The sequence below is a fragment of the Oncorhynchus mykiss genome, chromosome 5 (assembly GCF_013265735.2).
Source record: "Oncorhynchus mykiss isolate Arlee chromosome 5, USDA_OmykA_1.1, whole genome shotgun sequence".
Taxonomy (NCBI): domain Eukaryota; kingdom Metazoa; phylum Chordata; class Actinopteri; order Salmoniformes; family Salmonidae; genus Oncorhynchus; species Oncorhynchus mykiss.
Genome location: NC_048569.1, coordinates 63,703,345 through 63,727,973, shown reverse-complemented (window position 1 = coordinate 63,727,973; position 24,629 = coordinate 63,703,345). Strand labels below are relative to the sequence as shown.

Sequence of the window (24,629 nt, the reverse complement as noted above, 5' to 3'; positions counted from 1 at the left end):
GGTTTGCTAATTACCTCTCTCAAAGAGTGCAGTGAATGAAGTCAGAAAATCTCCTGTCTCAGCCACTGCTCAATCCTAGGCCCCACACTCTTCTCAATTTACATCAACTACATAGCTCAGGCAGTAGGAAGCTCTTTCATCCATTTATATGCAGATGATAGTCTTATACTCAGCTGGCCCCTCCCCGGAACGCTCTACAACAAAGCTTTCTTAGTGTCCAACAAGCTTTCTCTGCCCTTAACCTTGTCCTGAACACCTCCAAAACAAAGGTCATGTGGTTTGGTAAGAAGAATGCCCCTCTCCCAACAGGTGTGATTTCTACCTCTGAGGCTTTAGAGCTTGAGGTAGTCAACTCATACTAGTACTTGGGAGTATGGCTAGATGGTACACTGTCTTTCTCTCAGCACATATCAAAGCTGCAGGCTAAAGTTAAATCTAGACTTTGTTTCCTCTATCGTTAATCGCTCCTCTTTCACCCCAGCTGCCAAACTAACCCTGATTCAGATGACCATCCTACCCATGCTAGATTACGGAGACAAATTTATAGATTGGCAGGGGAAGGTGCTCTAGAGCGGCTAGATGTGCTTTACCATTCGGCCATCAGATTTGCCACAAACGCACTTATAGGACACATCACTGCACTCTATACTCTTCTGTAAACTGGTCATCTGTATACCCGTCACAAGACCCACTGGTTGATGCTTATTTATAAAAACCTCTTAGGCCTCACTCCCCCCTATCGGAGATACCTACTGCAGACCTCATTCTCCACATACAACACCCGCCAGTCACATTCTGTTAAAGGTCCCCAAAGCGCACACATCCCTGGTTCGCTCCTCTTTTCAGTTCGCTGCAGCTAGCAACTGGAACAAGCTGCAAAAACACTCAAACTGAACAGTTTTATCTCCATCTCTTCATTCAAAGACTCAATCATGGACACTTACTGACAGTTGTGGCTGCTTCATGTGATGTATTGTTGTCTCTGTCTTCTTGCCCTTTGTGCTGTTGTATTTGCTCAATAATGTTTGTACCATGTTTTGTGCTGCTACAATGTTGTGCTGCTGCCATGTTTTGTTGCTACCATGCTGTGTTGTCATGTGTTGCTACCATGCTGTGTTGTCATGTGTTGCTACCATGCTGTGTTGTCATGTGTTGCTGCCACGCTACGTTGTTGTCTTAGGTCTCTCTTTATGTAGTGTCGTGGTGTATGTTTTGGCCTATATTTTAATTTGATCCCAGCCCCCGTCCCCGCAGGAAGCCTTTTGCGTTTTGGTAGGCCGTCATTGTAAATAAGAATTTTGTTCTTCAATGACTTGCCTAGTTAAAAAAAGGTTAAATAGATAAAATAGCTCATTTGAATTCGAGCCCTTTTACCAGATGGGTTCTCCTCTGGAATATCGTCTCCCCTCGTTTGTGTATTTGGCTAAGAATGTTATAGATACAGTGCAATGGGCTAGTAATTATATCTGTAGATGTATCACCAGTTCATTTTCTATGATGTGATGAGAGACTTTCCTCCCTATGCGCCGTGAAGAAGATTGCCAATGTTTTCTGTGGCTCTTAATTGCATTAGCAATTAGTGTAATTAGCGTAATCTTGCCAAATAGCATTGGCATGAAACCCCTCATTATTTGGCTTTATCAAGAAATAGACATTATTAACACTCAGAGAATAGCTCACTAAAGAAATAAATTACCCAACAACATTACCTCATAGCAAAATGTAACATCAATGTTGGTCTGTGAAGTGGACCTTCTTTTTATGGTCAACAAACATAAATCAAAATACTATTTTCATTACAACTGTATCACAATAATTGCCTGTTGGACTGGACGTGTCAAACTTTATTGGTCACATACACGTGTTTAGCAGATGTTATTGCAGGTGTAGCGAAATAGTTTTGTTTATAGCTCCAACAGTGCAGTAAAATCGAACAATTTCACAACAATACACACAAATCGAAGTAAAATGAAGAATGTATAAATATATGGACGAGCAATGTCAGAGCGGCAGTCCAAACGTGCCCTCAGCTCCACCCAGTTCAAACAGTTTACATCACACACCAATCTCCCCGCAGACTAGGCTCACAGTGCTACATGTCTCTTGTGATTGGGTCAGGTGAGTTCCCTCCCCGAGGGATACATTTTTTTTTGCCTCCAATGTAATTCTCCCAAACTGTCCTGTCACTAAAACCTTGAGGTGGAGGCTGCAGACAGCATAGCAGGGAAACCATTTGGGATGTTTAACCTTTTGTTCCGGTGTTTAGACAGCTTTCTGTGTGGTCTCAATTTCCTAGAGAGCCTCCAAGGCTGCCAGCTGTACCCAAAGGCCGCCTGTCTTGGAAGCGGTGAGATTACCAGGGGTGTAGGAGGCAGAGTGGGCCGGGCGGCCAGAACACCACAGGATTAGACCGAGTACACTGAAGTAAACCAGGCAAACATGCCCAGGCTTAAATATGGACAACATAGAACATAGGACTATCACAATAACAGTATATGATAATCATTCTCAGTATGCCTTAGATTTGTGTGTCAATTTTTTTGATTTGGTCAGTAGTAGTAGTTGTTATTGTCTGAACTGCACTATTAACAAAAAAATAAAAAGGTTTCTATGGATCACATTATCTGAAGAGCAAAGACGAAGCAAAAAAATAATAATTTTGTACGTCCATAAAATCCTCTAAGGAATCATTGTTGTGCAAAAGATTAACAAACAAAAATCTAATATATACTAAAATAGCCTTCTGTATCTCAAGCTGTTGCCCTGTCTTTGAGCTAACAAGCATTAGGCTACTGCATGAGGGGAATCACGTGACCTATTCTGCTATACTTTTTGAGTCTTACTGCACCAGCAGCTTGTGAGAGACCTTTTCAGGTGTGTGAGGGCTGGAGTATCGGGTGTTCTCTATGTTGTTGGGGATGAGAGCCCAGGGTTAGCCCTAGTCTTTAAGCCACTCTGGTACAGTGGTGACCCCTGGGGCCCCCTGAGGCCATGTCCACCTCCTGTTGGCCTTTACTCCCTCTCTCCTGTCCCTACTATTGCCCTTTACTCCTCCACTCTGCCCTTCTGCCACCTACCCCTTCCTCCTTCTCTCCCCCTCCGCCCACCCTCCTCACCCAAGGTCAGGGCTGCAGGTGGCCAGTCTGCTGCAGGACCACTGTGTCCCACAAACCAATCAAGATGTGCCATCATTGGACAAGATGTTGATTTCACATCACTCCGGTTTTCTTTAGAAAGTATGTTTTTGACATAGTTTGCTTGAAATTGTTTTGAATTGACCTTGATACCAATCAGACATCTTGTCCTCTACGGAGACTAAACCTCTCTGCCAGTTGGAAATAGAGCAGTGAAATACCATTCACTTCAAAGGTACTTCGATTCTCTCAAGTAATGGCTTTTAAATTCAGTAGAGATATATAAGAATCTATGTGGAAGGCTGTTGTGAGTGAGATCGTATTGTATATTGTTTATTTTGAAGTGTTACAGTATGTATTTCCCTTATGTACCATGAGTTTGCACAAGCATTTCGCTACACTCGCATTAACATCTGCTAACCATGTGTATGTGACAAATACAATTTGATTTGATTATTGATTTGATTATGTGCCATGAGTTTGTGTTTTACAACTTCTGTGTTTAATTCATCTGAGTGAAATCCCGTGTCACTTCAGAGGGAAACGGGTCATCAGCCATATTTCACATACATTATTTGAATTTCATACTCTGAGAGCCGACCTTATCACGTTGGGTTACCATAGTAAATGCCAGGTTAGCTTTTTCTTGGCGGCCCCCTTGAGGCTTCATTATAAGGACTAAATCCCTCTTCTCTTATAATGGGCTATTACAATGTTGGAATGCATTGTATGTACAAGTAGCACTGGAATACAGATCTTACTGAGAATAAATAATTATCCCTCAGAGCTCAGTTAAGTTTAATAATTGGACTTGTGTCATATACAGTTGAAGTCAGAAGTTTACATACACGTGGGTTGTAGTCATTAAAAGTTGTTTTTCAACAACTCCACAAATGTCTTAAGGACAAGGACATCTACTTTGTTGTAACACACTTAATTTCTCCAACAATTGTTTACAGACAGATTATTTCACTTACAATTCACTGTATCACAATTCCCGTGGGTCAGAAGTTTACACTAAGTTGAATGTGCCTTTAAACAGCTTGGAAAATTCCAGAAAATTATATCATGGTTTTAGAAGCTTCTTATGGGCTAATTGACATCATTTGAGTCAATTGGAGGTGTACCTGTGGATGTATTTCAAGGCCTACCTTCAAACTCAGTGCCTCTTTGCTTGACATGGTAAAATCAAAAGAAATAAGCCAAGACTTCAGAAAAAAAATTGCAGACCTCCACAAGTCTGGTTCATCCTTGGGAGCAATTTTCAAACGCCTGAAGGTACCACGTTCATCTGTCCAAACAATAGTACCCAAGTAACAACACCATGGGACCACACAGCCATCATACCGCTCAGGAAGGAGACGCGTTCTGTCTCCTAGAGATGAACGTACTTTGGTGCAAATAAATCCCAGAACAACAGCAAAGGACCTTGTGAAGATGCTGGAGGAAACAGGTACAAAGGCATCGATATCCACAGTAAAATGAGTCCTATATAGACATAACCTGAATGGCCACTCAGCAAGGAAGCTGCTCCAAAACCGCCATAAAAAAGCCAGACTATGGTTTGCAACTGCACATGAGGACAAAGATCGTACATTTGAGAAATGTCCTCTGGTCTGATGAAACAAAAATAGAACTGTTTGGCCATAATGACCATTGTTATGTTTGGAGGATAAAGGGGGAGGCTTGCAACCCGAAGAACACCATCCCAACTGTGAAGCACAGGTGTGGCACCATCATGTTGTGGGGGTGCTTTGCTGCAGGAGGGACTGGTGCACTTCACAAAATAGATGGTTTCACAAAATAGATGGTATCATGAGGCAGGGAATTTATGTGGATATATTGAAGCAACATCTCAAGACATCAGTCAGGAAGTTAAAGCTTGGACGAGAATGGGTCTTCCAAATGGACAATGACCCCAAGCATACTTCCAAAGTTGTGGCAAAATGGCTTAAGGACAACATTGTTAAGGTATTGGAGTGGCCATCACAAAGCCTTGACCTCAATCCTATAGAAAATTAGTGAAGTGCACCAGTCCCTCCTGCAGCAAAGCACCCCCACAACATGATGCTGCCACCCCTGTGCTTCACTGTTGGGATGGTGTTCTTCGGCTTGCAAGCCTCCCCCTTTTTCCTCCAAACATAACGATGATCTTTGTTTCATCAGACCAGAGGACATTTCTCCAAAAAGTACAATCTTTGTCCCTGTGTGCAGTTGCAAACCGTAGTCTGGCTTTTTTATGGCGGTTTTGGAGCAGTGGCTTCTTCCTTGCTGAGCGGCCTTTCAGGTTATGTCGATATAGAACTAATTTTACTGTGGATATAGATACTTTTGTACCTGCCTCCTCCAGCATCTTCACAAGGTCCTTTGCTGTTGTTCTGGGATTTATTTGCACCAAAGTACGTTCATCTCTAGGAGACAGAACACGTCTCCTTCCTGAGCGGTATGATGGCTGCGTGGTCCCATGGTGTTTATACTTGCATACTATTGTTTGAACAGATGAACGTGGTACCTTCAAGCATTTGGAAATTACTCCCAAGAATGAACCAGACTTGTGGAGGTCTACAATTTTTTTTTCTGAGGTCTTGGCTTATTTCTTTTGATTTTCCCATGATGTCAAGCAGAGGCAATGAGTTTGAAGGTAGGCCTTGACATATATCCACAGGTACACCTCCAATTGACTCAAATGATGTCAATTAGCCTATCAGAAGCTTCTAAAGTCATGACATAATTTTCTGGAATTTTCCAAGCTGTTTAAAGGCACAGTCAACTTAGTGTAAACTTCTGACCCACGGGAATTGTGATAGATTATTTCACTATGTCTGTAAACAATTGTTGGAAAAATGTATTGTGTCGCGCACAAAGTAGATGTCCTAACCAACTTGCCAAAACTATAGTTTGTTAACAAGACATTTGTGGAGTGGTTGAAAACGAGTTTTAATGTCTCCAACCTAAGTGTATATACACTTCAGACTTCAACTGTGTGTGTATGCATGCATGCATGCATGTATGTATGTATGTACTGAACAAACATGCAACACTTGCAACTATTTTACCGAGGTACAGTTCATATAAGGAAATCAGTCAATTTTAATTAATTCATTAGGCCCTAATCTATGGATTTCACATGACTGGGAAGGGGTGCAGCCGTGGCTGGTCCTGGGAGTGAATAGGCCCACCCACTTGAGTGGGAGCTTGGGAGCCTGGCCCAGCCAATCAGAATGAATTTTTCCCCACAAAAGGGCTTTACTACAGATAGAAATACTCCTCAGTTTCATCAGCTCTCCGGGTGGCTGGTCTCAGATGATCCCGCTGGTGAATAAGATGGATGTGTAGGTCCTAGGCTGATGTGTTTACATGTGGTCTGCTTTCGTGAGGCCGGTTGGACATACTGGCAAATTCTCTTGCAGTATATTTAGTTGGTAGGGGTCTTCTACATTATTGTGTTTTGATGTATTTCTAATACCTTTTGAAAACTTTTTTCTGGTACAGCAAGATGTTGTCTAAGACCCCATTTCCATCTGTTTGACCAGAAATCAAAGCCTTTTCTTATTCCAAATGTTTAGGATGGAAAGTGGTTGAAATGTGTATATATACCTTCATTTCTCCAACATATAGACTCTCTTCGCTTTCATTTGACACCTATATTTGACACGCTCCTATGAATTTGTCCTTTCAGATGGAAATGCCCCATAGCTCTGTTCAACGTGGTATAAGAGCATTTCACATTGCTATGGATGTAAATCCGAACCACTCCATTTAGTATGACATGTTACTTTTTGTATGGTATGTTAATTTGTGGATGTCCATCATCCATTTTGTATGATATGTTATGAATTACAATTCGTATGATATGTTATTAATTTGCTAAATGTACAACATTTAATGAATTTGTTAAATGTATGATGATACGAATACCAAATTTGTTGGGCCTAACATTGGCTAGGTGGCTAACTTTGGCTAGGTGGCTAACGTTAGGTATCTGGGTAACGTCAACTTCAAGGCAAGTGTGTCAAAATCATTCCATGGCGGGCCTAGTGTCTGCGAGTTTTTCGGGTTTTCCTTTCATTTAAGACCTAGACAACCAGGTGAGGGGAGTTATTTACTAATTAGTGACCTTAATTGATCAATCAAGTACAAGGGAGGAGTGAAAACCCGCGGACACTCGGCACTCCATGGAATGAGTAGGGGGTTATTGGTTAAGGTTAGGATTAAGGTTAGGGTTAGCTAAAAGGGTTAGGGTTGGGGAAAGGGTTAGCTAAAAGGATTAAGGTTAGGGTTAGCTAAAAGGGTTAAGGGTTGGGGAAAGGGTTAGCTAAACGGATTAAGGTTAGGGTTGGGGAAAGGGTTAGCTAAACGGATTAAGGTTAGGGTTGGGGAAAGGGTTAGCTAAAAGGGTTAAGGTTAGGGTTGGGGAAAGGGTTAGCTAAAAGGATTAAGGTTAGGGTTAGCTAAAAGGGTTAAGGGTTGGGGAAAGGGTTAGCTAACATGCTAAGTAATCGCAAAGTACCCAAAAAGTAGTATGTAGTTGCAAAGTTGCTAATTAGCTAAAATGCTGAAGTTGTCCGTGATGAGATTTGAACACACAGCTAGACGTTTGCGTTATGCGCCCACCCATCTACCTCAACCAACCACGCTCCTTTAGTTTTTGCCTTAAGTAACCGTCTATCTTATGTAACCATACCCAAACGGAACATGTCATACTACACTGAACAAAAATATGAATGCAACATGCAAGAATTTCAAAGATTTTACTGAGTTACAGTTCACATGACTGGGAATACAGATATGCATCTGTTGGTCACAGATACCTTAAAATAAAAGTAGGGGCGTAGATCAGAAAACCAGTCAATTTGTCCACCATTTGCCTCATGCAGCGCGAGACATCTCCTTCACATAGAGTTGATCAGGCTGTTGATTGTGGCCTGTGGAAGGTTCAATGGCTGTGCGAAGTTTCTGGATATTGACAGGAACTGGAACAGTCGGTTATGACGCCGAACTGCAGTCAGGTCAAGAGCCTGGTGAAAACGACGAGCATGCAAATGAGCTTCCCTAAGACGGTTTCTGACAGTTTGTGCAGAAATTATTCAGTTGTGCAATCTCACAGTTTCATTAGCTGTCCGGGTGGCTTTTCTCAAACGATCCCGCAAATGAAGAAGCCAGATGTGGAGGTCTTGGGCTGGCGTGGTTACAGGTGGTCTGTAGTTGTGAGGCCGGTTGGACGAACTGCCAAATTCTCTAAAACTAAGTTGGGGGTGGCTTATAGTAGAGAAATTTAAATTACATTCTCTGGCAACAGCTCTGGTGGACATTATTGCAGTCAGCATGCCAATTGCATGCAGGTGGTTGGATTATATTGGCAAAGGAGAAATGCTCACTAACAGGGATGTGATCTTTTATTTCAGCTCAGGAAATATGGGACCAACACTTTACATGTTGAATTTATATTTTTGTTCAGTGTAATTTGAGTGTCCCGGATTTACGTTTACTATCCTACGTCTAGTCTATGAGACCAGTCTGCTCTGTTAGGTAGTCTTCTCCTACACAGCACGGATGGCTGAGCTTGATAAAGCTAATGGATGAGCAGCAGACATATTTCTACACTGTCTTGGCTGTCTCCTTGTCTCATTGTAACTACCTACCTCAGCATTCTCTCAATTCTCACTTCAACATCTAATTGGACCTTCTCTTCTGGAGATGTCATGGCCTATTAAACTTTCCCACTGCTTCTGAGTGATGAATGAGTTTGAATCCATTTGGCCGGGCAAGAGGAAAGGGATTACTGTCAATTTATACACCGCTCCCTCTGGCAGAGCACTTCCTCAAGGAGTTTGGATTTTGAATGCAGTATTGGATGGCCAGAAACACTAGCCTGCCAATCATCATAGACGTTTGAGAAATGTGCATGCTCATGTCACTGACTCTCTGTTTGACTCCTCACCATCTGACTCACAGTTCTCACTTTACTGACAGAAGCTAAAGGAAGAACCATCCGTAACGTTCTCGGATGCTCATTGACTCCTGTAAATTGTGCTTAATTGCCCTGGTTGATATGCTTGCAGTGAAAGCAATAGACTGAAGGATGGAGAGTCAGAGAAACCCTAATGGAGGTGATGAGAAGGACACAGAACGCCTGTGGGTCTCATCCGGATTACACAGCCTGTTACGTGTCACTGCACTGTCTGTTGCGCCAATCAAAGCACAGGAAACACAGAGGCCATGTTCTGTGGCGTTCTGGGATTCCAGAGACCCACCTTCATTAGCACAACATGGATGTGTTTGCAAATAAGGACTCTGCCTGTGACCTTGTGTGTTCTCTCTCTGCCTACAGACACTGACCTTTAGAGGGAACAGTCACAGTCACGCTGACTGCACAGGAGATGGAGGCATAGGGAAATACGTGTGTATGTGTGTCATAAGGGTGCGTACGAGTGTGAGTGACTATGCATCTGTGCATGAGTGTGAATGTGAGTGCGAGTGCTGATGGGACTGATAGTCTGTGAATGTGTGTAATCAAGTGTTAGTGGCCTCATATGCCCCATCTCTGCATCTACGCCAAGTGAATCCCACAGGCAATTCCCGACCCGGGTGAAGGGATGGATCTTGACAGGGCAGTGAGGCCAGCCAAGGAAGGGTGAATGCCAAGCAAGATGGCAGCTCACACTCACCTTCACTCTGTGGCAGCCACTTCACCATCCTGCCTCCAAGCAATCTATACAGTCCTGCAATGTACAGTGCACTCTGGCCCCCTGATAGAAATCAATGGACAGCCTTATGCAGTTATAAATATCCACTTCTTCATCCTCAATGTCATCATGTCTATTTCTGGCTAAAGATTTAGCTACCTGGAATAATGAGCAATTATTCTGCAAACGTAATAAGCGATGAAATATATTTTAGTTTATAATTCCTCGACAGGAAATGGAATGAAGGTATATCAGCGTGGTTGAACAGATGCCATGAATACTTAAACAATCAGAGCGCTTGACAAAAATCCACTTGCTATGATCATCAAGGGCCATGGAGTAATGGATGTTTCAAAGTCATTACATTTGGTACTTGATGAAAGTGCTTTTCAATGACAGAGTACTTTCCAAATGATGTTCTACTATAACTTAATAGCAATCCGAGGCTACAAAAGGAGATTATATTTTCTCTGCTTTAATACTGCAAGTTTCCCAGACAACCGTGAACTATATACAGTTGAAGTTGGAGGTTTACATACACTTAGATTGGAGTCATTAAAATTGGTTTTTCAACCACTCCACAAATTTCTTATTAACAAACTATAGTTTTGGCAAGCCGGTTAGGACATCTACTTTGTGCATGACACAAGTATATCCATCCTGCCCTGCCTATCTAAGGTCTTCGAAAGCCAAGTCAACAAACAGGTCACTGACCATCTCGAATCACACCGTACCTTCTCCGCTGTGCAATCTGGTTTCCGAGCTGGTCACGGGTGCACCTCAGCCACGCTCAAGGTACTAAACGATATCATAACGGCCATCGATAAAAGACAGTACTGTGCAGCCGTCTTCATCGACCTTGCCAAGGCTTTCGACTCTGTCAATCACCATATTCTTATCGGCAGACTCAGTAGCCTCGGTTTTTCTGATGACTGCCTTGCCTGGTTCACCAACTACTTTGCAGACAGAGTTCAGTGTGTCAAATCGGAGGGCATGCTGTCCGGTCCTCTGACAGTCTCTATGGGGGTGCCACAGGGTTCAAATCTCGGGCCGACTCTTTTCTCTGTATATATCAATGATGTTGCTCTTGCTGCGGGCGATTCCCTGATCCACCTCTACGCAGATGACACCATTCTATATACTTCCAGCCCGTCCTTGGACACTGTGCTATCTAACCTCCAAACGAGCTTCAATGCCATACAACACTCCTTCCGTGGCCTCCAACTGCTCTTAAACGCTAGTAAAACCAAATGCATGCTTTTCAACCATTCGCTGCCTGCACCCGCACGCCTGACTAGTATCACCACCCTGGATGGTTCCGACCTTGAATATGTGGACATCTATAAGTACCTAGGTGTCTGGCTAGACTGTAAACTCTCCTTCCAGACTCGTATCAAACATCTCCAATCGAAAATAAAATCTAGAGTCGGCGTTCTATTCCGCAACAAAGCCTCCTTCACTCATGCCGCCAAACTCACCCTAGTAAAACTGACTATCCTACCGATCCTCGACTTCGGCGACGTCATCTACAAAATAGCTTCCAACACTCTACTCAGCAAACCGGATGCAGTTTATCACAGTGCCATCCGTTTTGTCACTAAAGCACCTTATACCACCCACCACTGCGACCTGTATGCTCTAGTCGGCTGGCCCTCGCTACATATTCGTTGCCAGACCCACTGGTTCCAGGTCATCTACAAGTCCATGCTAGGTAAAGCTCCGCCTTATTTCAGTTCACTGGTCACGATGGCAACACCCACCCGTAGCACGCGCTCCAGTAGGTGTATCTCACTGATCATCCCTAAAGCCAACACCTCATTTGGCCGCCTTTCATTCCAGTTCTCTGCTGCCTGTGACTGGAACGAATTGCAAAAATCGCTTAAGTTGGAGACTTTTATCTCCCTCACCAACTTCAAACATCTACTATCTGAGCAGCGAACCGATCGCTGCAGCTGTACATAGTCTATTGGTAAATAGCCCACCCAATTTTACCTACCTCATCCCCATACTGTTTTTATTTATTTACTTTTCTGCTCTTTTGCACACCAATATCTCTACCTGTACATGACCATCTGATCATTTATCACTCCAGTGTTAATCTGCAAAATTTTAATTATTTGCCTACCTCCTTATGCCTTTTGCACACATTGTATGATGTTGTAACTTCAATGTGTTACAGAGTTAATGTTTAAGTTTATTCTTTGAGCTGTATCTAAAGATATTTCTTTAGATTTATTTGCATATGTAATTGTATTGGGTTGTGTTGAATTACGCTTTTTGACTGCAAGTCCCAGAATGCCTTGCGAGAGGAATGAAAGAGAACGCGCCAATTATGTGCAGGGGCAGTGATTGTGGCTGACTTTCCGACAGCATCTTACCTGCATTGCTCTGTACCAAACCAAAGTTGTTAAATGTAACGTGAACAAGTATTATTACTAAAAGAAGCTTTCGTATCAAACCCGACATCCCGAGTCATTACTTTGAAGTGAGTTAATCTAAAATATATAGACTCTCTTTTTTTTCTACTGTGTTATTGACTTGTTAATTGTTTACTCCATGTGTAACTCTGTGTTGTCTGTTCACACTGCTATGCTTTATCTTGGCCAGGTCGCAGTTGCTAATGAGAACTTGTTCTCAACTTGCCTACCTGGTTAAATAAAGGTGAAATCTTTTTTTAAATTTTTTATTCTCCAACAATTGTTTACAGACCGATTATTTCACTTAGAATTCACTGTATCACAATTCCAGTGGGTCAGAAGTTGACATACACTAAGTTGACTGTGCCTTTAAACAGCTTGGAAAATTCCAATAAATTATGTCAGGTCTTTAGAAGTTTCTGATAGGCTAATTGACATCATTTGAGTCAATTGGAGGTGTACCTGTGCATGTACCTTCAAACTCATTGCCTCTTTGCTTGACATCATGAGAAAATCAAAAGAAATAAGCCAAGACCTCATAAAAAAATTTGTAGACCTCCACAAGTCTGGTTCATTCTTGGGAGCAATTTCCAAACGCCATGTTCATCTGTTCAAACAATAGTACGCAAGTATAAACACCATGGAACCACCTAGCCGTCATACCGCTCAGGAAGGAGACGCATTCTTTCTCCTAGAGATGAACGTACTTTGGTGCAAATAAATCCCAGAACAACAGCAAAGGACCTTGTGAAGATGCTGGAGGAGACAGGTACAAAAGTATCTATATCCACAGTAAAAGGAGTCCTATATAGACATAACCTGAAAGGCCGCTCAACAAGGAAGAAGCCACTGCTCCAAAACCGCCATAAAAAAGCCAGACTATGGTTTGCAACTGCACATGGGGACGAAGATTGTACATTTTGGAGAAATTTTCTCTGGTCTGATGAAACAAAAATAGAACTGTTTGGCCATAATGACCATCGTTTCGTTTGGAGGAAAAAGGGGGATGCTTGCAAGCCGAAGAACACCATCCCAACCGTGAAGCACGGGGGTGGCAGCATCATGTTGTGGGGGTGCTTTGCTGCAGGAGGGACTGGTGCACTACACAAAATTGAGGAAAGAAAAGGAAAGAAAATCATGTGGATATATTGAAGCAACATCTCAAGACATCAGTCAGGAAGTTAAAGCTTGGATGCGAATGGGACAATGACCCCAAGCATACTTCCAAAGTTGTGGCAAAATGGCTTAAGGATAACAAAGTCAAGGTATTGGAGTGGCCATCACAAAGCCCTGACCTCAATCCTATAGAAAATATGTGGGCAGAACTGAAAAGGCGTGTGCGAGCAAGGAGGCCTACAAACCCGACTCAGTTACACCAGCTCTGTCAGGAGGAATGGGCCAAAACTTATTGTGGGAAGCTTATGGAAGGCTACCTGAAACATTTGACCCAAGTTAAATAATTTAAAGCCAATGCTACCAAATACTAATTGAGTGTATGTAAACTTCTGACCCACTGGGAATGTGATGACAGAAATAAAAGCTGAAATAAATCATTCTCTACTATTATTCTGACATTTTACATTCTAAAAATAAAGTGATGATCCTAACTGACCTAAGACAGGGAATTTTCACTTTTTACTAGAATTAAAAGTCAGGAATTGTGAAAAACTGAGTTTAAATGTATTTGGCTAAGGTGTATGTAAACTTCTGACTTCAACTGTAGCTACACACACACCTATATCCCCATTATTTTGTATAGTCTACTACTTGTTATTCCTCTGATGAAGATGTAGGGTTGCACTATCATCACGTAGTCCTCCCTCCATCTCTGTATCTGTGTTGATGTTGTGTAACAGGTCTGGGCCTGTCCCCAGAGAGGGTTGACAGACTCTTGGGGCTTTAAGGAGAGGATGTTTATTTTAGAGTCCTACTGCCTGCGCCGGCGCCCACATGCCTCGGGTGCCACACATGGCTGACTTATTTACTGTACCAAAGCCCAGTCCTCTGTCTCTATACGACCCTCTGTCACTGACTGCTATGCTACTCACCCCGCCTGCCTACACCCACATCTGGAGAGCACAGCCACAAGTGTCTCAACCCTCTGAATTTATAAATGGCCCAGAGCACCCTCTGACACTATGAAGGCAATTTACGAACACACCCTTTATTGCATGAGAGAAAATGTTTATTGTTTTGAGTCATTTTGGAGTGAAATGATGTGTGACTCGAAGATATGTCATGTAGCATTACGGTGATGGAGTTTGGATCATTGGAGAGTGAAATTTGCTGTAACTTAATGTTATTTTGAGCAACAACTATGGTGTTAGCTTGAACTGACTTTGCTTTGAGGGATAGATTGTTTTGGAAGTGTTTGTCAAGGACCTCACCTTATCCCAGTTTTTACCTCAGAGCGATATGCTGTCAATGCTGCCCATTCAAAATGTCAGCTTACCCTTTGCCACCCAACAATGAGGTAGGCCTAATGCAACTATACCCCTTTATAGTCAATGTAAACATAATCGTCTACACTATTCTGATTGTAAATAACATTGAAAAGACTGCTAAGAATATCCATATGACACTATGGTCTAACCTCAGTCCCTGGGTCTAACCTCAGTCCCTGGGTCTAACCTCAGTCCCTGGGTCTAACCTCAGTCCCAGGGTCTAACCTCAGTCCCAGGGTCTAACCTCAGTCCCAGGCCTTATTGGAAAGCCAACACCTGGTTGCTGGTGAAGGGGCTGGTCTGGACAATTGTCTTGTCTATGGATCTAGTATCCATACAGTATCCATATCCACCCATCTATAATCTGTTGTGTGTCAGCGGTGGGGGTCTATGGGGGTCTAATGAGCCAGGTAAGGTCACTGTCTCTGAGTCGAGGGTCATGACTGGAAAGTGACATTTTGTCAATTATTCAGCGGCTGTTTTAAGAACCCCTCCCCCACCGTTTCTTCATCATCAAATATGCATGTTGGACAAAGTCTTACCTCCGTCCTCTGTGTGACATTTGGTTTCTCCACATGATTGAAAGTCATCCCTGATGCATTTTAATAGAAAGTTGCACCTCTATAAAGCCTGAAGACACATGAACATAATGAGATGACATCCATGAGTGAGCAGACATCAGTAACACTACTTTGCATATCGCCTGAGGACAAAAACACACTTACGTGTTTTTGTTATTTACCTCCACTTCCATCTTCCCCTGACCTGCCATGCCACCATACTGTCCACATTGGGCCCCCAGACCACCCCTGGCTTGCTGTCCTCCAGTGGTGGAAGGGTGTCCTTGCCTCCTGGTGTGGGCCCAGGGCCCAGGCTGGTTGTGCAGAAGTGATCTATCATGTGGCTACGAGGTGTCATTCTGGGGAATAGAGCCCACCTGGAGAATCAATCTTCAGGCTGGCCTGCTATGCCAGGTGCCCCAGGGCTTCGCCATGCTGGCTGGGTATTACCACAAACAGAAGGGGTAACCCAGACACGTCACTATCGCTATAAAGCTGAAGCATCCATTTGGAATGTTTTCTCACCACCAAATATGCTAGTGAGAGGAAGTCCAGTCGCGGGTAGTGGGAGAGGATGGTCCTAAGTGTAACTGGGCCGACATTCTGCTAATTTTCTCATCAATTAAACATTTGATCTCAATACATTTTCTGTTCCCCAAACTAGAATCTGTTACGAACACAGTGCACAAAGTTTCATAGACTTGAAGCTTTGATAACTTAAAAAAAAATTGCGACGTGTCGGAGTGCAAGGTCGACTTGAGTTTGTGCACATGCGCACTTCCCAGAGGAGGCGTTCCCTAACGGAAAGATGCAAATACATGTCACAATGCATCAATATGATCTCTCTAGCTCGTGCTTGGCTTTGTTCTGCCCACTATGCTTAATTTGCTCCCACTGTAAACGACACAGGTGAACTATCTTGGGTTAGTTATAAATATCTTTGGTATTACTGCTACTGACAGTTCCTCATAGATGAGTGCTGTTTCAGACTGAGGAGGACATGCTTATGTAAAGTGTGAGTGTTCATGGTGGTGGAGCTGAAATCGATGCAAGTCCATCACTTGCAGTGGAAACACTGGAGAGATTAGATGATGATGTGCTGCCTGCTGAAGAGCGCAACACACACCCACACCTCTCCCTAGCTACCGCTAAGCAGCCTACACATTATCATCATCATCACTCCGGCAACTTCCTGGATTATACACACCAAGTCAATTCAACCCAGTGGCACAGTTGCTGATGTACGAGAGAGATATTCAGAGAAATAACTTTGTTTCAGGGATTGAACTACATTGATCCCATTAAACCCTGTTGTGTTAGCTGTGAGATATTGAGTGGGCTGAATTTTTTTTCTGAAATAATTTCCTGTTATTTTTTCGGAACACCTACTGTAGTCAAGGATGAGAGTCCATAGTAACATAAACAACTACCTCAGTTCTCCTGTAGAGAGGTTTGATGCTGCATGCATTACATTACATTATATTACAGTGGACTCACTGACCCATGGTGAGTAATGTGCTTGATTTGGCAGAGCTTCCGCAGTGCCCCCTCTCTCTCGGATCCTCTCTTAATATCTGTCATGTTTCAAAATGTGGAGGCTTCACACTCCATAACTATGAATTGGTATCACAAAGAAAGGACGGACAGACATTGTTTAGGAAACAGCTCATCTAATCAGCACATTTGCTTAATTTGTCGTCCATTTTGTCCACTAATAGCCATTACGCAAACACAGGTGAACAAGGAGAAGCAAAGAACCGAGGCTGAGGTGGGAACGGTGTTGGGGGCAACATCACAGTCACAGTGGGCCCTGCCCCTGCGCTACACAACCCACTCTATATTCTAAATCTGTCTCTGTTGCTAACCTGCGCTCGGTACTTTGGAGCTGAGAAGTCACACTTTGCTGGAGTCTCTCTGGGTGTTTCCAGTGGCTGCTGGGTAATTGGGCTCCGGTCAGAGAAGTGATGAGTTCAGGGTCACTGTGTCCACCCACTCCACTGTCTGTCTGTCTGTGTTTATCTGGCTGGCAGTGTATAGTATGGTCCCTGTAGGAGAAATGGGAGAACTATCTGTCTTGGCCGTGTGCCCCCCATGAGTGCAATGATTTCATATATTATTCATTAGTTTTTACATCTGCCCACGTTTGGAGGATTGACATATGATATTAGACTCCCATTGTTCATACCAGTGCAGCTTAAATGTGATGAATTTGAAAACTTCAAAGGTTCTGGTCACAGAGCAAAACGTATGTTCTTGGACCATGTAAATAGAAACAGAAAGATATGCTAACAAGACAAGTACACCATAATCTTCTTTTGCTGTAAAGGACCTCATTCATTTATTAATTCACAATTACACATAGTGTATGGGCTCCCCAAGACGAGGCAGTAACATTTAAATGGCAATTGGTATGTGTTGCGTGGACAGTTGGAGAAGTTCTAGTCAGTCCATTAATCACGTCCCAAGACAGCACTAACAACTCCCCCTCACTCTAACAATTGACACCTGCTCTGTAAGACACACTTGCAGGAACCAGCCCTGACGGACACACCAGCTGACTCTCCCAGCTCAGTCCTCCTGTGTTGGAGATAATTGTCCTATAAGAACCCACACTCACCACCTGCTACAGAACAACAGTGCAGGGTCGGTCCATGTGCTGGTCGGTGGGGGCTTGTTAGTGCCACCAGATATGGGGTCAAAAGAGGTATGATCATGTGACCTGTGAGTTTATTTACTCTTGACTTTTGGGAGGGGTGCTCTGTGGATGGGCTCTATAGGTGGGAGTATTCTTACTCAGCTGAAATGACAATAACATATTTGAGAAGTGGATTATTTTGAACCAGGATTGAGTCCGAGCGCTTTGTTGGGATGACTTGGTTTGGGCAGCGATGTGCCTCTAAGTCCTGTTGCCGAGGGAAAAAAAATCAAAGGACCTCCGAGCCTGCCAAAAATGATTTCGCCTGGCAAGATAGCATTTGCAAACTGCTGCCCTAAATATGTCCTAATATACTCGTTGTTTTGTTCACATGCTTTTGAGGATTACTGTAATCTGAAACTATTTCCTGTGTCTCTTCAAAGCTATACTGTAAACCGACTTTAAACCGATCAGAATAAATGATCAGTTTTAGGCTGACAGGTTGACTAATGGGTATACTTATTCTCTACGTCTTGAGATAATTTGAAATTAGAGTGTGTAAATCTTAGGAACATGAAAAGAATGATTAAGAAATCGGAAACAGCAGCTTGTGGGAGTTGAAAATCATCAGACATGTTTTGTTTCCCTTCGAGTGTCACTGGTCCTCTCTGGTCTTCTCCCTATGGTGGGTGTGATGGTGTGAGGGGGTTGGGTGTGTGCATATGATACTGTGTCAAAGGTGAGGAGACTCTAACTCAGTGTTAGAGTTCACTGAATTCTCACTAATAACCCCCCCCCCAAAGGACATTACATTACACTGGAACTGTAGAAACATTTCAGTCTATAATTGATTCATACATTTATAGCACTGTGTGTTGAGTGCATATTTCATGGGTGTTGCTGTGTTTGAACACACTCAGGCATACATCTGCTACTCGGTTCATGATTTCACTGTGTTCATTTATGGCCTGTAGTAAGTAGAGTATCTGTGTGCTCAGGTGACACACAGCACATTGCTCTGGGACTTCCTCATGCATGAACTAATGGGATTGACAGGTCTCATGGGTTTTTAATACACCCCCCCTCCCCCCCTTAAGCCCAACATTCAATTAATATTATGTTATGGAACACGTTATCAAATCAAATTGTATTTGTCACATGCACCAAATACAACCTTACAGTGAAATGCTTACTTACAAGCCCTTAACCAACAATGCAGTTGTAAGAAAATACCTACAAAAAAGTAAGAGATAAGAATAACAAATGATTAAAGAGCAGCAGTAAATAACAATAGTTATTCCTGGGATGTTTCATGTCACAGGTATTGTCCTGGTAAATTGGAGAAAAGGATGTATTTAGGAAAGGATTAACGCTCTGATGCATATGGTCTGTTAGAGACAATGTGGAGATGTAATGGAAGTATTATAGTGCTGTGCGCTGGGTCATAGCCTTGTATGATGTATGATCTTGCCTGCGAGCTACACTAAGGAGTCATTTTCACTCCCGGATTGAACACTAGATCTTCTGCCCAGCGGTGTGGTTGATGTTGGAGCATGACAAACAGGGTACAATAGGTCGGTGAGACAGACTCATGTTAAGATCACGCCAGTTTCTCACCTACTCATAATGAGTAAATTAACTTCTCGTTATCTTCTGGGGTCGTGCCTCGAAACAGAATAATAATTTACTGGAAACTTAGGCCAGGTTTCCCATGGTGTGTAATCCTCTGAGACTCGGGCTCAGAGCACTAGCTAATTAAAGAGGTAATTAAAGTCTGTAATAGTAATTTTACTCATTTACAGTGTCTGATCACAGCTGTTGGAGGGAATAGAGATGCACTCATTTGTATCTGTCTCTCTCTCCCCTCTCTCCTTCTCTCTCCCTATCGACAGGTGTCTGGTGCACTGATCCAGCCACAGTGGTGCGGAGGTAGAGCGGGGGCATGGCGGCCGGTCCAGGCATGGGGTGGCCTGGCCTGCTCCTGCTGCTGATGACTACTGTGGCCTCCACTCAGAGCCAAGGCTGTCCCCAGCGCTGTGAGTGCATGGCCAAGCTCAAGTCTGTGGCCTGCCAAGGCAAGCGCCTGTCTGCCCTCCCCGACAGCATCTCCTCGGACACACGCTTGCTGGACATGAGTGGGAACATGCTTCGTTGGGTGGAGCATGGCGACCTCCTCTCCTACCCTCGGCTGGAGGAGCTAGACCTGAGTGAGAACATCATCAGTGTCCTGGAGCCCAACGCCTTCTCTAGCTTGCAGAACCTGAGGGTGCTGTCGCTGAGGGGGAACCAGCTCAAACTGGTCCCCATGGGCGCCTTCTCACGCCTCACCAACCTCACCACACTAGACCTGAGTGGGAACAAGATCGTCATCCTGTTGGACTTCACTTTCCAGGATCTAAAGAGCCTGAGGAACCTGGAGGTTGGCGACAACGACCTGGTCTACATCTCCAACAAGGCATTCCTGGGCCTGGTGGGTCTGAGGCAGCTCACCATTGAGAGGTGCAACCTGACCTCCATCTCCAGCCAGTCTCTCTCCTACCTCCGCAGCCTGGTCACTCTGCGCCTGCGCCACCTCAGCATCTCCTCCCTGGATGACCAGAACTTCCGTAAGCTGGGCGGGCTGCGGGGTCTGGAGATCGACCATTGGCCCTTCCTGGAACACATCTCCCCCCACAGCCTCCAGGGCCTCAACCTGTCTTGGCTGTCCATAACCAACACTAACATCACCTCTGTGCCCACAGCCGCCCTACGCAGCCTGGCCCACCTCACCAGCCTCAATCTCTCCTACAATCCCATCTCAGTGCTGGAGTCCTGGGCCCTTAGGGACCTGGTCCGGCTGAAGGAGCTACACCTGGTCAACACCAACCTGATGACGGTGCAGCCGTACGCCCTTGGTGGCCTTCGGCAGATCAGCCTACTTAACCTGTCCACTAACGCCCTGGTAACCCTGGAGGAGGGCGCCTTCCAGTCTGTCAACACCCTGGAGACGCTGCGTGTAGATGGGAACCCTCTGTCCTGTGACTGCCGCCTGCTTTGGATTCTCCAGCGCAGGAAGACCCTCAACTTTGATGGGAAGTCCCCAGTGTGTGCGGGACCCATGGAGGTGCAGGGCAGGGCCCTCAGCGCCTTCTCAGACTCTGCCCTCTTTGACCACTTTACCTGCCAGAAGCCCAAGATACGCAACAGGAAGCTGCAGCCTGTGACTGCCAGGGAGGGCCAGGTAGTGTCCTTTGTGTGCCGGGCGGAGGGAGAGCCCACACCTATCATCTTCTGGGTATCTCCCCAGCGCCGTCGGATCACTACCAAGAGCACTGGACGTGTCATCGTCCTACCTGAGGGAACGCTGGAGATCCGCTACGCCCAGGTGACCGACAGCGGCACCTACATCTGCATCGCCAGCAATGCCGGGGGTAACGCCACCTACTTTGCCACGCTGACCGTGAGCGCGCTGCCTCTGGACGCAGCGCTCATGGCCAACCGCACATACTACACAGGTGACCTCAACGAGACCAATCTGAACGACACCAAGGTCTTCCTCAAGTTCACCTTGGACCTCAAGACGATCCTGATATCCACAGCCATGGGGTGTTGCTTGTTCCTTGGGGTGGTGGTCTTCTGTTTCCTGATGCTGTTCGCATGGAGCCGGGGCCGGGGGCAGCACAAGAATAACTTCTCAGTAGAGTACTCCTTCAGAAAGGTAGATGGCCCTGCTGCCAGTGGCGGACAGGGAGGGGCCCGTAAGTTCAACATGAAGATGATTTGAGACAGAAAATGGGCCGCTCTGTTTACTTGTAGACTTAAACGGGGACAGAATAACTTTGGACTTTTTGACACTGATCTCTGTCAGTTCAGAAATCAACTCACTAGGTTCATCCAAGACAGATTACTAAGACTTTTTTTTTTATCTGTAAATGGCTGTATCAACAACAAAAAAGTAAATTGATTTGGTACAGTCCGATTTTTCTCAATTGCTACTTGTGTATTGGTCTGTCTTCTGCAGAAGAGTCTGGATGATAGTTAAAGATGTCCCAAAATCCTATTGACATGACCCCTGCACAGCTCCACTGGTCTCTCTGCAGTGCACCCTCCATCCTCACTCATGAATACATAATCACAGGGTGCTCTCTGAATGCCAATACTCGTTTAAACAGATGATATTATTTGTTTTCCTATAGGAGGACTGGTAATTTATATAGTTTGAATCTATTCTCCCACTATAGCGGATTTGAGATCCAGCTACCACAATACCACACAGGTAGAGATCTTGCATACAGTAGATAGCTGACATTGATTCTCAACAGTAGTCTATATTGTATACTACACTGCCAAGCTATAACCATGGGCGCCGTACAGAAGGACTTCAACTGCAAACTACATTACAGGATACTTCCAACCTCGTCTGTCATTCAAAAGCATGAAATGCTGCTACACATCGTTACATTTTTTTAATGGATTTGTTATGTAAAGTACCACGAATGAAACCTTGTGTACCATATAGAAACCTTGTGTACAGGTGAGTGATCACTCACAAAACCATACACAATTTCCTATGGGTTCAGATATCCTCGTTCTGGTGTATTCAGTAAATAGCATACACCTGCCCTCAGACTGCACCCCCTCTGACATGTGAAAAGGTGTACAAAATGTTTTGTATATACTGTATGGTTTTTGTTGGGTGTACAGATTTGTTGTCTCAATTTCTGAATATCTTGCTATATAATCTTTCTTAATTCGTCGTTGTCTCATGGCTTCATCCACAGACTGTTCATACTGTATCGATTGGTTACATCAGATGTCATACATTTTAATCTTTCAAAGCTATTGTGGTTGTTCATATTGTGGATGATTTTATGTGGATTATTCTAAGTCTAATTATTCTAACTGGTAATAGCCAGTAATTTCATTCATAGCAAACACATATTGCCTGGCGAAGAGATTCGCCTTTTCTGTGCTCTCCAAACAACTTATGAAGGACAAGCGTGCAGTGTATCAGATCAGTTTGCTATTTTGTGGAAGCAGTGGGAAGCCTGGTGACCAGCAGGGACAGTGCTTCTCATCAGGACCCAAGTCTCAGATATGCAGGAAAATGCTAATGTAACAGAGACCTTGGATGCTAGAAGAGAGGTCACAATGGAACAGAGCCAGGATGTGCTAGAGGGCCTTCATTGCCCAAATCACAAGGCTGACATCATTTGCTTTCTGCAGATAAATTAGAATAGGATCAGAAACTAAGAGAAGATTACTCTGTTCTTAAAATATTTGTAAAATGTGAATTTGATTATAACAGCAGTACATTGTATTTTTTGGAAGAGCAGTTATTGCTAAGGATTTGTAAACTTGCTAATGGGAAAAATGATTTAATCATCATCCCTCTGCACTTTGTGCAGGTGCCTGGCACATAACTATTATTCTTGAGCCGCAGCACAGGAGAAATTGCATTTAAATTCCCAAAATACACTGAGTGAACAAAACAGGAACACCTGCCTAATATTGAGTTGCTCCTTCATCTACACTGATTGAAGTGGGTGTAACAACTGACATCAATAAGGGATCATAGCTTTCACCTGGATTCACCTGGTCAGTTTATGTATGCTTGGTGTATATCCTAATATCTTATTTGGATTTAGGGTGCTAACCATGGTTTGGAACAATTACAATTTAATTTAAAATTCCAATTAAAATATTGAATTCACTCATAAAGTGGAGGATTTAGAGTGAATTCAACTTGAATTTCAAAATGTTCAAATTATGGAATTGAAATGTAATTGAAATTGGACTGTTTGGACAATTTGAAATCGAATTGACTTAGAATTGTAAAAATATGAATTATTTGAAATTTGATTTAATTGAAATGACATTTCCCAGTTAATTAAATTGATGCACTTTGTATAGAAATGTCATGTTGTATTTCTATATTCCCAGTATAGCTAGGCTGTATGAACAGTGACATGACCAGCGATTTGGGGATCCCGAGTGGCACAGCGGTCTAAGGCACTGCATCACAGTGCTTGAGGCATCACTACAGACACCATTCGATTCCAGGCTGTATCACAACCAGCCATGTTTGGGAGTCCCATAGGGCGGTGCACAATTGGCCCAGTGTAGTCCAGGTTTGGCCGGTGTAGGCCGTCATTGTAAATAGGAATTTGTTCTTAATTGACTTACCTAGTTAAATGAAGGTACATTTAAAACAAATATTATTCTAGTTTCTATCTACATCTGCCTCTCTTTCAAGCTTTGGTTTGGCTGTCATTGGCGCCACAGATTGTTCCCTCACTCAATGCACCACTGCCAACAGTCCCAAATAGCTTACCTTTGCTGCCCTCTGCTGGAAAGCATAGGAATCTACAGCATTGTCACAGAAGTTCCAAACATTTTGTATCAAATCAAATGTATTTAAATCAAATCAAATGTATTTACATAGCCCTTCTTACATCAGCTGATATATCAAAGTGCTGTACAGAAACCCAGCCTAAAACCCCAAACAGCAAGCAATGCAGGTGTAGAAGCACACTGTTTTATATATATATACATATATACATATATATATATATATATACAGTACCAATAACTGTGTGTTATATCATAGCTTTGATGTCTTCACTATTATTCTATAATGTAGAAAATAGTAAAAATAAACCTGGAATGAGTAGGTGTGTTCAAATTAATTTTTGACTGGTACTATCTATCTATCTATCTATCTATATATATATATATTATATATATATATATATATATATATATATATATATA

The 24,629-nt window shown here is 43.5% G+C and overlaps 1 protein-coding gene across 1 annotated transcript in view; it reads left to right on the top strand.

Moving 5' to 3' along the window:
* lingo3a (leucine rich repeat and Ig domain containing 3a) overlaps nucleotides 1-24,354 on the top strand; it is a 41,080-nt gene extending 16,726 nt beyond the window's left edge. The window contains exon 2 of the mRNA XM_021603822.2: nucleotides 19,769-24,354. Coding sequence (XP_021459497.2) covers nucleotides 19,819-21,639 — 1,821 coding nt within the window. The 5' untranslated portion in view covers nucleotides 19,769-19,818 and the 3' untranslated portion in view covers nucleotides 21,640-24,354. The remainder of the gene's footprint in view (nucleotides 1-19,768) is intronic.
* Nucleotides 24,355-24,629: the final 275 nt, after the last annotated feature.